This window comes from Rattus norvegicus, chromosome 15, assembly GCF_036323735.1.
Source record: "Rattus norvegicus strain BN/NHsdMcwi chromosome 15, GRCr8, whole genome shotgun sequence".
Taxonomy (NCBI): Eukaryota; Metazoa; Chordata; class Mammalia; order Rodentia; family Muridae; genus Rattus; species Rattus norvegicus.
In genome coordinates this window covers 52,379,614-52,395,178 of record NC_086033.1, presented here as the reverse complement: position 1 = coordinate 52,395,178, position 15,565 = coordinate 52,379,614, and the positions used below count along the sequence as shown (strand labels likewise).

General features: G+C 46.5%; 1 protein-coding gene across 3 annotated transcripts in view; it reads right to left on the bottom strand.

Annotated features, from left to right (window-relative positions):
* Positions 1–15,565, bottom strand: part of Gfra2 (GDNF family receptor alpha 2) — a 91,871-nt gene that overhangs the window by 48,191 nt on the left and 28,115 nt on the right. For all 3 annotated transcript variants that reach the window (XM_017599582.3, XM_017599583.3, NM_012750.2), the window contains one exon: positions 8,587–8,941. In XM_017599582.3, the coding sequence (XP_017455071.1) occupies positions 8,587–8,941 (355 nt within the window). The remainder of the gene's footprint in view (positions 1–8,586; positions 8,942–15,565) is intronic.

Sequence of the window (15,565 nt, the reverse complement as noted above, 5' to 3'; positions counted from 1 at the left end):
AGCACCAGAGCTGTCCTGAAGCACCAAAGTACTACCATGTCCCAAATAGAATTCCTGATCTACCTTCAACCCAAGCTCTTGACCATCTGAAAAAGTGGCTCCATGCCACTGTATATATGTACCCCTTCATTCATCCTGGGTTGTCTTCAACACACTCCCATGCCCTCTAAAACCTCCCTCCCTATCTTATCCCCATACTACCCTACTCTGAGCCACCATCACTGCTGACCTAGTGATACAAGCAAGCATCCTTTGCTCTCAGGGTCCTGTGGTCACGTGTGCCCCTCCTGCTCTCCCTACACAGCATCAGCTATCTTCTCGATCAGTCTTCATCATGTTACTGTTCAGCTCCAAAAGCGCCTTTCCACCTGTCCCCAGAATCAATCGGAACTCCTCTCCAGAGCACCCCAAGCCTGCCTCTGTGAAGTTAAGCTGCAGCCGCATCCCTCCTTTTGGCAGTGCTAAGTCTTTCCCTCCTGCAGCCTATGTCCATGGCACATGCCCTTGCATAAATGCCTCTTCTTCTACATCTGGCTCTGGCTCTGCATCCTCATGTCTCAGCTTATTGTTTAAATTTATTACATTTACTTTTTTGTGGCAGGGAGCGCACATGCCATGGCATATGTGTAGATTCTAGGGGACAACTTGCCTCCGGTTCTCTCCTTCCACCAGAGGTAGAACTCACATCATCAAGCTTGGTGGCAAAAACTTCTACCCACAAACCATCTCAGCAGCCCGAGGTCTCAGTTCAAATGTCATTTCCTTTAAGTCTTCCTGACCTCTGTACAGATAAGCCACCCCCCACCACCACCTCTCTGCCTTTATAATGTTCTATTTCTATACCCTATTCACTGTAAGTATTCTATTAAGGTTGGGTATACCTTATCCAAAATGCCTGGGATCAGAAGTGGTTCAGCTTTCAGATCTGGGAATATTTGCATGTAGACGCTAAGAGATAATGAGGAAGGGATTCAAGTCCAAAAGGGAAATTTGTTTTTGTTTCATGTACATGCTAAACAGACATCCTGGAGATATTTTTAGCACTCTTGTGTTTGGACCGCAGCCCATCTCCTGAGGTCAAGTATGGAATGTTCTGCTTGTAAAGTCACATTGCTATTCAGAGAGGTCTCAATTATAAAGCATCTGGCAATTCAGATCTCCAGATATGGGATGCTCAACCTGGATAAACCTGTCTACTTACTTATCCACTGTCTCCTCCATCAGACTGTTCCAAAGAGGTGTGGCCATGCCTACTGTGATTTCCAAAGTACCTCCAAGTCTAGCACAGTGCCTGGGGCAGAGCAAGGGCACCACACACGCTCATTAAATAAGTAAACTGACACAGTGGTAACATAAGGATATGAAAAGGGGGGTGGTCTAATCAAGAAGGAAAACACCAAGTACCAACTGAAGGATACAGAGAAGCTCAAGAGAAAATCCACACAAGGAGGCAGCTGCCAGAAGGGGGATAAGCAGTGCGGATGAGACAGGCTTGACAAAGGGTGAGCTGAAGCGTAAACTCTAAACCCCAATGTGCACTTTGCAGAGGGAGCCCTTGGGGAATGAGTAGTATTAGAAGCCATGGAGGTGGGCACTACTCATGATAGGATTAGTGATCTAAGAGAAAAGAAAATATCTCTCTCTTTCTCTCTCTCTCTCTCTCTCTCTCTCTCTCTCTCTCTCTCTCTGCGTGCGTGAGTATGTGTGTGTGTGTGTGTGTGTGTGTGTGTGTGTGTGTGTGTGTGTTGTGTCACACACATACCAAGGACAAGACTACAGAACATAACCAAGAAGACTAGGAATATAACACACTGGCATCCAGATCAGAGACTTTCCACCTCCCAAACTGGTAGAAAACAGCATAGTTTAAGTCATGCAGTGTATAGTACTCTGATAGCATCCAAAAGTGACTAAAATACCAGGCAGGGTGCTCACCCCAAATGAGAGTAGAAACAATCATAGATACAAAGAAACAACTTGAAGCCAAGGTAGCTGAAAGCTTAGGCAGTCTGGCCCAGTGTGAGTAGACACAGATAGGCACACACACACATGCATGCACATGCACACACACACCTATAGGAGAGGCTCTGGTGAGAATAGACCATGTGGGCTTATATCCTGACACTCTCTGCATCCTCAGCATCCCCAAGTGGATCCTCTTCTTCCACCCACTGAGATGAGCAGGGCCTTAATCACAGCTCTTCAATGGGAGCCTTCCCCAACCCAGGGACCATACCTCATCAGTGCTGGGTGTAAGTTTTGTGGGGCCCAGGTGTCCAGAATAGGGGATGGATGAGGAAGGCTAAAGGCACCCCCTCCTCAATGCTGCTTTGCCTAAAGCAACCACAGCAGGAAGTCACAGAGACTCTATCATATAATCTAGGTATCTAAGCTGGAGCATATTTGAGTTGATATCCCCAGGCCTTTTGTAAAGTAATATTTGACATTTCTACCCTGCATCAACATGTCAAAGGAAGTTCCAGGAAGAGCCCTTCCCTTGACCCGGAATGAAGAAGAACAGGGGCTCCATGAAAGCATCCTGGGTCACTGGGGAGGAAAGCTGCTAGGCAAAGGAGACACACACAGACACACACACACTCACACACACACACAAAAACACACATACACACACAAACACAGACATACACACACACACACACACACACACACACACACACACACACACACACTCTGCAGGCCCACAGCTCCTCCCTCCTCAGGAAATCTCAGCAGTGAAGCTTTTCTCTGATCCAGGACAGGAAGGCCCTCAAATGAGGCTAGATCCCAATTTCCCTAAGAGGAATGTTCTCCAGTAACACCAGCATAGACCTCTGAGGAAGCAAAGAAAAATGGGGGTTCCCTGAAAAGTCTAGTGAAAAAATGCCTTCATCTAAGGATGGAGGTCCCCATTGTCTCTGCAGAGCCAGCCAATACAGTGGCTCCATGAGACTCCAAGGACCTCCAATTCCCTGGTTATGAACTCTCCAATTCTTACAATGCTAAGCCCAACACAGATGACCAGCAGAGTATTATGAAATGAATGTAGTCTTGTCACAAGACCCCCATTCTACCTGCTAGAAGCAATTGACTGCCTTAAGAAGGACTGGCTGGGTTCCAGCCAAGGCCTAGCCTAACTTCCCAGGCCAGCTGCAGACATCACTAGTCAGTAACAGCTCTCTATACTACCATATCAAGAGGGGAAACTCTGTATCCATCCCCAGGAAATTGATGGTGTTACCAGAGAAGACGGAGATTCTAAAGCTATAGGAGACCTAAGGATCTTTCCAGAATGTGTACCCAAAATTTGGCATATCACATCAAGATACACAAGGTCTTCTTTAAAAACAAACAAACAAACAAACACAAACACAAAAGCTTGGAAATCCTTAGCCTCTCTACCACTTTGGAAATAAGTCTTTTCTTTCTATTTAGAGATGGTCTTCTGAAAACACCAACCAACCGATCCTATGGAGTCACAGAGAAGCACATCCCAGGAGGTCAAGAACCAAACCCCAATTCAGAACAGCCTGAGAGAAGGAAACTACCTCCCTGCACTGCTTATCCCAGCCATCTTCTCTTTTAGGATAAAGACAGCAGCCACAGCACAAGAGTGGCCCAGGACTACTGGGATAGCCCCAGGCTGGAGTCTATTTATGCACATTCTCAGCACCCAGAGGTTAAATCACAGCTCTGTAGATGGCATGGGTCCAGCAAGAGGTTATTTATAGTCCCCTGGCAGACCAGGAGGGACAGAGAACTTCAGGAGCCATTTCCAAATGTGGCCTGCAAGAGATAGTAATACAGCAGTTGTCATCCCCACAACTTCTCAGCCACTACAACACATACATGCACACATGCATATGCATGCAAACACACACATACAGCCACCACACCCACACACACATACACAAATGCACACACAGCCATCACATCACACACATACACATGCACACACATGCACAAAAGCACACACACAAATGCATGCACAATAACAAATGCATGCACACATGCATGCAACTGAGCATATCCTTACAATGGATGCAAGCCAAGAAGATATAAACAGTTGTGTTAAAAACTGTAAAAGTGGCTCATGACCTACTGGAACTTGAAGAAAATCCAGTCAGGTTCCACAGACCTGTTCCAAAAAGCTCCCAGCTCTCTAGACTCTCTATCAGATGCTTCTAAATGAAATGTCTCTCCTGCTCATTTTTAGATCTTCAGTTAGCTTAAGTCCACGGCCCTGAGGTTTAGGGTGGAAATAGAACAAAAGCAGAGAGCAGAACCTGGACTCTTAAGGATGACCTCCTAGCCAGGTACACTGAGTATTGCATGAAGTTTGTACTCCCAGAAAGTCTATCTGACCCAGCCTAGAAGATCAGTGGGAAAATTCAGAAGGGCATCCAATGACTTCAAGATAGCCCTGATTAGTCAATGCTTCTCCAAATGCTAGATCAAAAGGCTCACTGGTAGTGACATTTAACAAGGCAGTACAGCAGTACTACCTTACCTCACACAAGTGAAGTTCAGGCTGCTACTAGTCTAGCCTCCCTCCCAGCAAATCAATAGACCAACCCCCAAATCACGCCAACTAGGCTTTGACAAAGCTGCTTCCCTCCACTCTAGAACTCCTGGGCCAAGATTGACGCAGCAAGAAGCCTGGAGATACCTGGGCCTCCATCACAGAAGAAGAGGCAGGACTGGCTGAGGCAGGACTGGCTGAGGCAGTACTGAATGTTACGGAAGTGGAGCATGGTGAAGTAGAATGTGGAGGGAGGCTACAGGGAATTTCTCAGGATGGAAACTCCATTCCCAAAGATTCAATCCCCAAAGATGTTTTTCTGTTGTCCCCATCTAACCAGCTTAACTAACATACCCAAGAAAGAGAGGGTCTTCAGTTCCTGTTCCAAACCCCCATGACATTTGGCACCACTATGTGTGCCCCTGTTCTGGAAGGCAGAAACTTAGAAAAGGCCAAGTCAGAGGAAGGAAGAGCACAGAACACCTTCCTGGGCACAGTGCAGAGTCAAAGCCCAACTTGATGTTCTCCAGATGACCTTTCATCTTTAAGCTCACAGAACTGAGATTAGCACCAACAGGACCACCAGGGTCTGCTGGGCAGTGATACATGGGTCAGATGTCAGGCATGTAGGAGCTAGATAGAAGATAGTGCCCTCTTTCTTTCCATCCTGGGAAGACCCTGGGGAGAAAGCCCTTGAGGCTGGTACCAGAAGGAACAAGAAATGCCCAGAAACCAAGTAGTAAGACTTTAGCCCACAGATCCAAGCAATGAAAAAGATCCCAAGAGATGTCTTGGATAAGCATCTTCGCTTGATTAGTGTAGAAACCAAGGATCCAGGGAAAGATATAGCCCAGTAGAAAGCTACTTAGATCACACGAAGGTCTCCCCGACTTGGAGTGGCACCCACTCCATCCACCACTTGCCTGTCATTCCACATCTGCATCTCTCGGTTCTCCTCAGCACATACCTCCCAACTTCGCTCTGACTTGAGGGCCAAGACCCATGCAGGGAAATTGGCTGTGCTCTGACATCCCCCAACTGCCCTGTCAGACCCAAGATGCAGGCTTTTTCCTCATTCCTGCCCTTCTTTCTCTGGGAGTCCATGTGACATCTGCACACTGGAGGATATGGTGATGGGACAGGCAAAAACAGGCTCAAGAAACATCTTGGTTGGAAAAAGGAAATCACATGACCTCATCTTGGGGCAAGATGAACTTCCTACCCAAAGCCTGATAAATCAGGTCATAACCCCAAGTCAATAATCTTGATGCAGTATTGTCTATGGATCCCTGTAGATAGTGGTCCTTGACCCTTGAAGGGGCTCATTTTCTTGGTCAGTCCTTCATTCCTCAGAGTCCTCCATCTGGACCTTCACAATGCCTAATGGTGTTTAAACATCTATTCTGATTCCACAGTGTGCTGTTTTTTACAAAATTCTCCTGATCATGGCTGCCCCATGTCCAGAAAAATAAACAAACAAAAATCTTTCTGTTTCCTTTAGAAGCCACCAAAACACTCCAGTCACACATGACTTCAACTACTGGAGCCAAATATCCTATGGTTATCCTTCCTTACAAAAAAAAAAAACTGTCAAGTAAGCACAAAGCCTGTCACGTGTCTGCTGGAGACTAACTCAAGGCATCTGAGTAGCTTGACCCTAAACACCTACCTGCATAGGAACCTTACAGGCTTTATGGATATGCCTGGCCCACTTATAGGTGCAAGGTCCCGAGCCTGGATTCATGCTGCTCAGACCAACTCTTTCAAGGTTCTGCTGTTCATCTGTTCTGTTGTTCCAAGTATGACAGAGTCTGGCAAGCTCAGGTTAGCATTTAGCCCACAGGAGAGACTATGATTCCACCTAAGAATTAGAATTAGCTCTTCTTCCAAGGCGTTTTAAGAATTATATGGTCCATCCAGCTTCCCCTTAATCTGAGTCACCAGGAAGCTAAGAACTAATGTTCAGAGCTCTGCCAGGCTATGCAGTGAATATGCCTGCTCCTGCCTTCTAGGGCTCCTGGTTGCCACTGCCAACTCCTCTATTATAGTAGGCACAGGCTTATTTCAAATTGCTTCATTGGTTGTCTCTAAATGCATGCTCTTTTTAAAAGCAGATGCAAAACGTCCATTTCTTCACAAGGCTTTCCCTGAGCCTACAGCTAGCTCTATGCTCAATCCCTTCTCTAAACACAGTGAGAGCTTGTTTTCCAAACCAAACAAAAGTGGAGCCTCTCGTTCCAGCTGTATACTGGCCCAGATCTCCAGGGTCCAAAAGATACTCTCTTCCATTCTATGTCCTCCTGAAGACTTGGCTTCAGACCTCTGCTTTCTGAATAAAACCGTTTAGACCCAGTTCCTCTCTTTCTAGCTTCTCACCAAGCCTGGGCCACTGCATTTGACTTTCAACATACACAGACACATGCACACAATCTGAGGACCTGGCTTGGCAGATCCTATAATCTTGAACCACCTTCCTTCAGGATTCTGAGTCACTACTTCCTCATTTTTCTGTAGCTTCCTCAGCCTCCCTGTCTTCTGCTATAGTCTTGCTCTCTCTTGTGTATGCATGGGTGTTCCCGGTAAAGTCAAGCCTGCTTCCCACACCAATGGCTCCACTTCTGACCATTGAGGATGCTCCAGTCAGTGGACATCTCCAGCCTGGACTCCTTCATGGGCCCTATTAACCCTCCTAATTACATGACTGGACTTTAATCATAACCAAGCACCCAAGAACACCTATATCCATCCCTTCTCTCAACTACATGACTGAATTCAGGAGTCATTAGTTCAAACACCTGAGACACTGCTGCGACAGGAAGGCAATGGTCACCCTGGTCCCTCAAACATTACATTTACAACACCATCCCCACAGAATAATTACAATGTCCCATCGTTATTCAACTAGGAAACAAACCACACAGTCATCCAATTAGTGTGTTGTTGAGTATTCCCTGTGGTCACACTCTGAATGCAGAAAGAGGTGCAGGGCAAGTCTTCTTACCATCTTTAGTGAAAAAATCCACTTTATCCCTACAGACACTACCTTAGTCCAAGGTGATATACCTGCTGTCATTCAGGCTACATACTTTAACAGCCAAAGTAGCAAGAAAGAGTCTTAAACAATCATAGCTATGAAATATCTGTTACATGACCTGGGGCAAGAGTTTTTCTTCCTCAGAAGAAGAGTTTTCCTTCCCTTCAAAAATGGCAGCAATGCCTACATCAGAGACTTTCTGCAGGGTTAGTGGGTTACAAGCACGAAGCCTTCAGAGGTGTCCAGAACACAGTAGACAATTGAGACAACTGTAATCATCCCTTCTCCAGCAGCCCCCTGTCACCAACTTCTGAATTTCCCATACGCCCAAGTTCTTCCTCAAGTCTCTCCTGACTGACTCATTCCTGGACCCTCTCCTCAGTTCTCAAGCCTCCAGCACCTCAAGGACCTTCCTCGGGACTTCTGGACTCAAGCACATGGCCCTCTCCTATTCTCCCTTTTCTGGGAGTCCCAGTCACATTCCACTGAATTGGGACCACATTTCCTTAAAGTCACGCTGCTTGTAAGTGTCAAAGTCAGGATTTGAACCCAGCACTGTCAGACTGCAGAACCTAGTCCTCACCCAACACGAGCTTGGCCTTGCGCTCAGTGTTCAATGAACTAGCTCTTTGGTCACATTCTGCTGCTGGGACATAGGCACAGACCTTCCTTAAAAACGGAACAAAATCCTCTGAAGGTCCTTTCCTTCTGTTAGAAATCCACGATTTGAAATTATAAGTTCCTTGGGTACTTTGTTGTGTCTTCCCTTGAATTACTTAGCATGAAGCTGAGCTCACTAGACAGATAATAAACCTGTGCTGAATGGAATAACTGGGTGAGAGACAAACAGATAAATGCGCTATAAATGAACAGATGAATGGATACGTGAAATGATTTTGCCCATTATCAATCAATATTAACCTTTCAACACCTTCTGCTGGGCTCATCTATGATCATAATCCAAGTGACCCTGTAACAGAGGCCAAGCACATGAGCACCCTTAGTAGACATCCATAGCTTCAGCAGCTCTTACCGGCACAGGTGGTCTGTACGACACAGGCTGCGCAGGTCCAGGCAGTTGGGCTTCTCCTTGTCCTCATAGGAGCAACTGGGCAGGATGGTTTGCCGGCGACGCTCAGCACATGCCTGGTCCTGACAGGAGCAGAAGAGCATGCGGTAGGTATACTCGCTGGGCACACGGTCAAAGAACTGGCGCAGAGCCTTGTGGCACTTGCGGCGGTTGCAGCGTTCGGTGGGAGAGATCTCACGGTTGCAGATGGAGATATAAGAGGAGCGAAGCTTCTTGCAGTTGTCATTCAGGTTGCAGGCCTTGGCGGCATCCAGGCAGTGGTTGCTTTTGGTACTGACCGCCGGGTCTGTCCCTGTCCCTGGAAGGCAAAGGGGAACACAAGTCAGTGATATACATGGACACAAGGAAAGGATATTTATGGCCGCTCAAGAGTGGTATTCTCCCATACACCCTCTCTGTGCCTCAGTTTCCTTGTCTTGGAGTAAGGATAATTTCTAAGAACATATGACTGTAGGGACCATTGAAGATGTTGACCTGCCCAATGTACATGAGAGTTGCAAGGGGTCCATGGCAACGACAAAGAGTGATTCAGAAGGAGATTCTCTATCCAGAGTCTTAAACTAAGCCCAGCTTCATACACTTGGAAGTGGCTGTTTGCTTCAGAAATATGGAAGCAGGTGTCATGGCCCTGTTTATGAGGGACAGGAAATAATGTGCCTGGCTCAGAGCCACATAACTTGGAGCCCACGCATGTATCTTATCCCCCAGCAGTTCAACAGGACTTTGGGGAAGTGGCACCACTGGCATTTGGAGTGAGGAACACACATCATTGAGTGTTGTCAACAAGGATGCACCCACCCCTGTAACCACCAAAACTGTTCTTCTGTATCCAGAGGGTTATAGCTGCTGCCGCCACAGAAAGGGGAGCATTAGTCCTCTAAGCGTGAAGGAAAGGCTACCCCAAGTTGAACTCTGACATTGCTGGAGGTATGACAAACCATGAGGCAGATGGGCTGGCTCTCTTGCCCTAACGTTGTGGATTTCGATTGACTACCTTGTGAGGAAATGTCTGAGGTACACGGCAGGGTTCCCAGGAATCACAAGGCACCTCTATAGTGGCTGTCCCAACCCCTCAGACCTTAGCTGTACCACCTATCACAGAAACCATCTGACTCCATAGCCATGCAGTTCCTACCTAGAGAGATTCTCTTGTCCCACTAGATAATAGGCATAGGGAAGGGTAGGGCCCCAATCTGCACATGTCCAGCTGAGATCTTCTGGGGAGACAGTGGTGATCATTCAACCTAACCTCTGTTTTACAGATAAAGAAAACGAATTCTGGATGAGTCCTGGTGCTGCTATAGCCATCCAGAACACTGACAGAACACTAGAGCCATACTCAGCACCATCACATGCTAGGGAGAACAATCAGCCTAGACCAGAGGTAATCTATTCCCCTAACCATGTTCAGTCTTCCCTGTGTATCTCTCTATAGACAAGAACCAGTCATGGTGTACAGAAGAATCAAAACCAGGTTTGTACAGACTAGGACTCCTCTATGGCTATCCATGGTGACTGTACATCTACATATGTAGTCCCTGGTCCTCTGATTGCTTGTTCATTAAGCATCTATAAAGTCCCAGACCTGTAAAGTTCTCTTATGTGCTATGTTGAAGCACCAACTAAAGAGCCTATCACTCCAGAGAGGAAAGCAAGAGACAGAACCAGACCCAGCACTAGGGCTTGTAGAACTGAGCCCATTCTCAAGTCCTGGCTCAGCTGCTCAGTGGGTGTCTGGACAAACAGTTTTGGCCTCAGTTTCCTTGTCTGCAAAAATAGGACCTATCACTGAGTAACCTTGTAAACATGAGAAATTACTCATAACTTTCTCTCCTTTGCATCATGACTTTGCCCTGTCTTCTGGAGTACTGGCTATGTGAGTGGGTATCATTAATTGAAGGAGAGAGAGAGAGAGAGAGAGAGAGAGAGAGAGAGAGAGAGAGAGAGAGAGAGACTAAGACAGAGACAGAGACAGAGACAGAGAAACAGAGAGATATGTCTCCTCATAGTCATATGAGTCCCTTAAGCTCCCTTAAGTTGCCCCATTTTCTGTTCCCCTTAAAATGACCCACTAGTTGTCTCCCTCATATGTGTCTTGTTCTCCTGCACTTTCCCTCAGACCCACATCAGCCTGGCAGCTGCTCTTCTCCCTCACCACTGATAGGAACCCTCAGGTCTACCCTTTCCCAGCATCTTACTCTATCTACCTGAACCTCCTTCCTCACTTGTCTTCATTCTGGCCTCCCTGATACCTCAATGCTGGGGTACCTTTGTTGGTTCTTGTCTGTGCTCCCCAGGACCCAGCCCTCTCTCTGGACACCTGGTGCTATCATTTCATCCCATGCCATTAAAAACCATCAAACAGCTTCTATTTCCTAAGGCCTCTCTTGAAAACCTCAGACTCATCTGTTTGCCTCTACCTAACACCACTACCTGAAAACCCAACACCCTTGTGACAAACCCAGACCCCAGTGGCTCAACTGACAGTCAACTTAATCTTCCTGTAAGCAGCCATACAACACAGTTCCATCAATGCCTTTACTCAGTCCTTGACTCCTCTCTCATGCACAAAGCACATTAGGAAAGTCGGGAAGTCTACATTCAAAACATGCCCAGAACACATTTCTCACTGCCACTATCAGCTTCCTCCAAGCTGTCAGCACCATGCCCAGACCCCAGTTTTCATAGCACCCCACAATAATCTTCTCTCATCACAACTGGTGTAGACTTTAAGAATCTAAAGCATGGATATGTAATACTAGTGTTCCAGGATATCCACTGGCTTCACTCGATGGCTTTAGCACGAGCACTGTCCAGAATTGTAACCATTGGACATTGAACTGGAAGATTAGGAAACACACACCAGATTCTAAAAGCCTGTTAAGCAAAATATGTATCTCAGTAATAATTTCTTTACCTTGATTATATGTTGAATGAATAATATTTTGGATATGAAGTGTTAAACAGTATCAAAATTAATTTCACCTATCTCTTTTTCCTTTTAATTTAAGCATTAGAACACTCAGAATTCCATTTGCATGGCATGTTACATTTCTTTTAAGAAGCACTGCTCTGTCTAACCTTGCTCCTTCCTCTCCTCTTCCCACTCCTCCTTCTCCTCCTCTTTCTCCTCCCTGTTGGTCACCCTACTCCAGTACCAGCTGCCTTGATCCTCCTGGGAAAGGTAAATGGTGATCTGACCTTGGGGCCTCTGTGCTTGGTATGCCCTTGGTCTACAAGGCTCTCCATTCCATGATCATACAGCAATATGGATTAATTGGTTCAGGTCTCTGCTCAAAGGTTAGCTGATCTGTAAGTTCTCATCTACTGATCCAAATAACTCCCTGTACTACGTTTACCCCCCAAATGGTCTGTTCTCCCCATAGCACACAGCAGCAGCAACCACAGTGTAGATACATAACTCATTTCTTGTATCAAATTAACGCATACGTCATGTGTCAAAAGGTTGATACATGAATGCTGAGTAAGTATTCCATATAAAGAACAAATATAACATGAACAATCTTGGTTTGCAGCAAATGCTTGAAAGTTTGTTTATATTTTGAAAAAGCAAAATTGGCATAAACCAGGGAGCAGTAGACAAGACTGCATTTATTCAAGTATTAATGGCGGCCTAGGCAAGAAGGGATCAGAAGGCAGAAGAGGAAGAGCTCAGAGGTGAACCATCCACTTTGATGGCATCACTGCTTTGCCACCAGCAACCTTGTAATACTGGAAAGAGCAATGTTCCCTCTCTTTGTGGTGAAATAAAGAGGAAGGGAGTACAGACAACAGAAGATTATTTGGTGATAAAAGGAAATGAGCTGTCACACCATGAGAAACTCACGAAAGCAGCAGGGCATAAGATACCGGGAACATGACATTTTGGGAAACGGAAAACAATAGAGATCGTGAAAAGATCAGTGGCTATCAGAAGTTGGAGGAGGGAGTGATGAGTAGGCAAAACACAGGATATTTTCAAGGCAATGAAAAACTCTACATGATCCTGCAGTGGTCAGCAGGTACAACACAAGGGATACACCAAGAGTGGATCCTGATACCAGCAGCTATAAACTCTGGTGGCCACAGTATCATTGCTGTTGGCTAACAGAGCATCACCTGGAGTAGGATGTTGGCAGTGAGGAGGGTGGGGAGCAGGGTGTTATGGGGATCTTATGTCTTCCCTCAATCATGCCTGAGGGTGAATCTGCCCTAAAAACATTGAATTGCTTTAAAATGAAAGCTGAAGCAAGGTCTGATAGCTCATTTCTGCAGTCTCGGCACTCGAGAGAGAGGCTGAAGATGGTTGTCCTGAGTTCAAGGTCAACCTCAGCTGGGTAGCGAGTCCCATGCCCTCATGGGTGACAGAAGGAGACTCTGCTCAAAGGAAAAAAAAACAGCTTTTGGCTGAGGAGATGCAGGTAAAACAGGTAAAGTATCACCTACACAAACATGAAGACCTGAGTTGGAAGCCCAGGACTCCTGGGCAGAGAGGGCAGGGAGGAGGGGCCCTGAAGCACATCGCCAGAAGTCGAAATAAGCTCTAGAGTCCAAGAGTGATCTTGTCTTACAAAATAAAGTGGAGAATTGATTGGGGAAGACTCTGGATGTTGATCTGGCCTTTAAATGCACAGCCACTGTGTCTGCATGGGTACATGCACACAGAGAGAACATATACACCACTTATATACATATACATATACTACATACGGATCTCAATAAATTCACACATAATATGTACAGGAATACACACATACACACATACACAAACACACACACACATATACACACACACACACACATATGTGTATACCAGGTACTTCCCCAGTCACCAGCTGGGGACAGAAATGCCGCCCATCTGTATAAATGCTAATGCTGAGTTCTCCTGGAAGAGTGCAAAGGACCTGTCTAGAGTCAGGGGGAACATGGACATACTGATTTTCTATGCTAAAACTCACAAAGTGTGTTGGAGTAAGTAGGAAAAGAGGTCCCAGGCAAAGGGGACAGTCAAAGGCTGAGAAGAACAGAAAAAAATGCATGCCTAGAAATGAGAAAAGGAGCAAGGAAACAAGAAAGAGAATGCTGGTCAGCTGGGCAGGGGACTTGGCCATGCCATTGCCTCAACCTCGGCAGCAATCCTCTGAGTTGCTATTCAACCATTCCGCAGGCTGTGCAAGGACCCAAGGACGCCTGTCAGCACAAAGGCTGGTGTGGCCTGCCTCTGTGGGGGTGTTCTCCTGTACCAGACAGTGCTCCCTGCACTTGTTAGATGCCTGCTGGCTGGCAGGAACAGAGAGAGAGTGGCCTGGGGCCAGGGAGGAGGGGGAGTGGGGGGTGGCTGCAGAGAGCAGTTGACAACTGCTAGCAGAGCAACAGCTAATTTAGGCCTGTGGCTGCATCTAGGTTCCCCCCAGGTGCTCTGTTCCCCTCCTCACAGCAGTGTTCATAGCTAATGCCAGTGTAATTATAGCCCCAGTGGCTTCCATTTGGAGCTTGAATAGTCAAAGCGTTTGCTATGGGGTGGGACATGTAAACCTCTGGGTCTCGACTTGGTAAATTTCCTAGAAAAAAAAAATCAAGAAATGCAGCAGTGTGAACAGCAAGTGCAGCCTGTGAGGAAGATGCCCCCCCTGAGCCTGCAGGGGGCACAGAGATGGCTGGTGGGAGCTCCACTGTGAAAGCTACCCCCTCAGAACTGGCCTAGCTGCCTACTGACTTAAGCATCTGCCATGCTCAAAGAATGGGGCTCAGCACACAGCCAGGTGCATGCAGACCTAGGTGACAGGTTTGTGGCACAGGCTGCCTCTTCCCTGCCTATATTTCATCCCACCCCCATGGCCTCTCTCCCAGTGCCTGGAAAGTTAAGTCCCCACTGACGATGAAGTGGAAGGATTCCACACACAAATTTCTTCCTCCAGAGGCCCTCAACCTCAGCCTACAGCTTAAAAATAAAAATAAAAATAAAAATGTACAGAAACAGAGATAAAGATTCTGGAAGCTTGGGCCCTGTCAGGCTCCACCCATTCCACTGTGCAGATAGCACAGACCACACAGACCTCAACAGAGACTTGCAAACTAAAAAATGAATGCCCTCTGACCCAGGACTGCCCATCCCTGACAAATGTTGCCACTCATGTCCTCTATGAGTCCCCTGGGCCTGTAGAAAGAGGAGCAGAGATGGGCCAAGATGTACATGGTGCACAGCTGCCCAGGGGAGAGGGTGGCAGGATTCAATTGCACTTGGCACTTTCCAAAACCTCAATAAATCTCTCCTACAGCAGCTTAAACCCCCAGAGACTTTTTGTTCCTCCCTCTGCAAGGGATGAGAAAAGATGGGTAATGAACCTTACCACAAAAGGTCTGACACCAGTCTCCCATACCACAGCCTCAGTTCTCTTTGCCTGCCAGGAGCACTCTCTTGAGCTGGTCTATCTGCAAAACCAGGCTGTCCCCAGATACCATAGCACCTTTCATGTCGTGGCACCGATAGTCCCTAAATAGCCGTTCTGCATCTAATATAGAGTTGAGTTTTCCAAACCAGTCACCCAGCCCACCCAATTTTAGCCTTGTTGACACTATAGCTTCAGTAAATATTTAATGATATTTTTCTTTAAGGAGGTGGGGATAAGGGAGGTACTGTACGTAGAATGAGTGTTCTACCAAGGAGCTATTCCCCTAGCCATTTTGACCAAGTTATTCAAACTGGTCTTGAACTCATTTTATGGTCCAGAGACCCCTTTAACATGTGATCCTCCTGCCTCAGCCTCCCACACAGTGGGATTCCAATCCTAAACCACTAAACCTGGCTTAACTCTCTTAATTCTTAAGTGGACTTTCTAAGTGTTTCTTTAATCAATTCAGTCTCTAAGTTCTTCAATTCTTACAGATCTCTCTTACATGGTAATATCCCTATTAGTTCTGG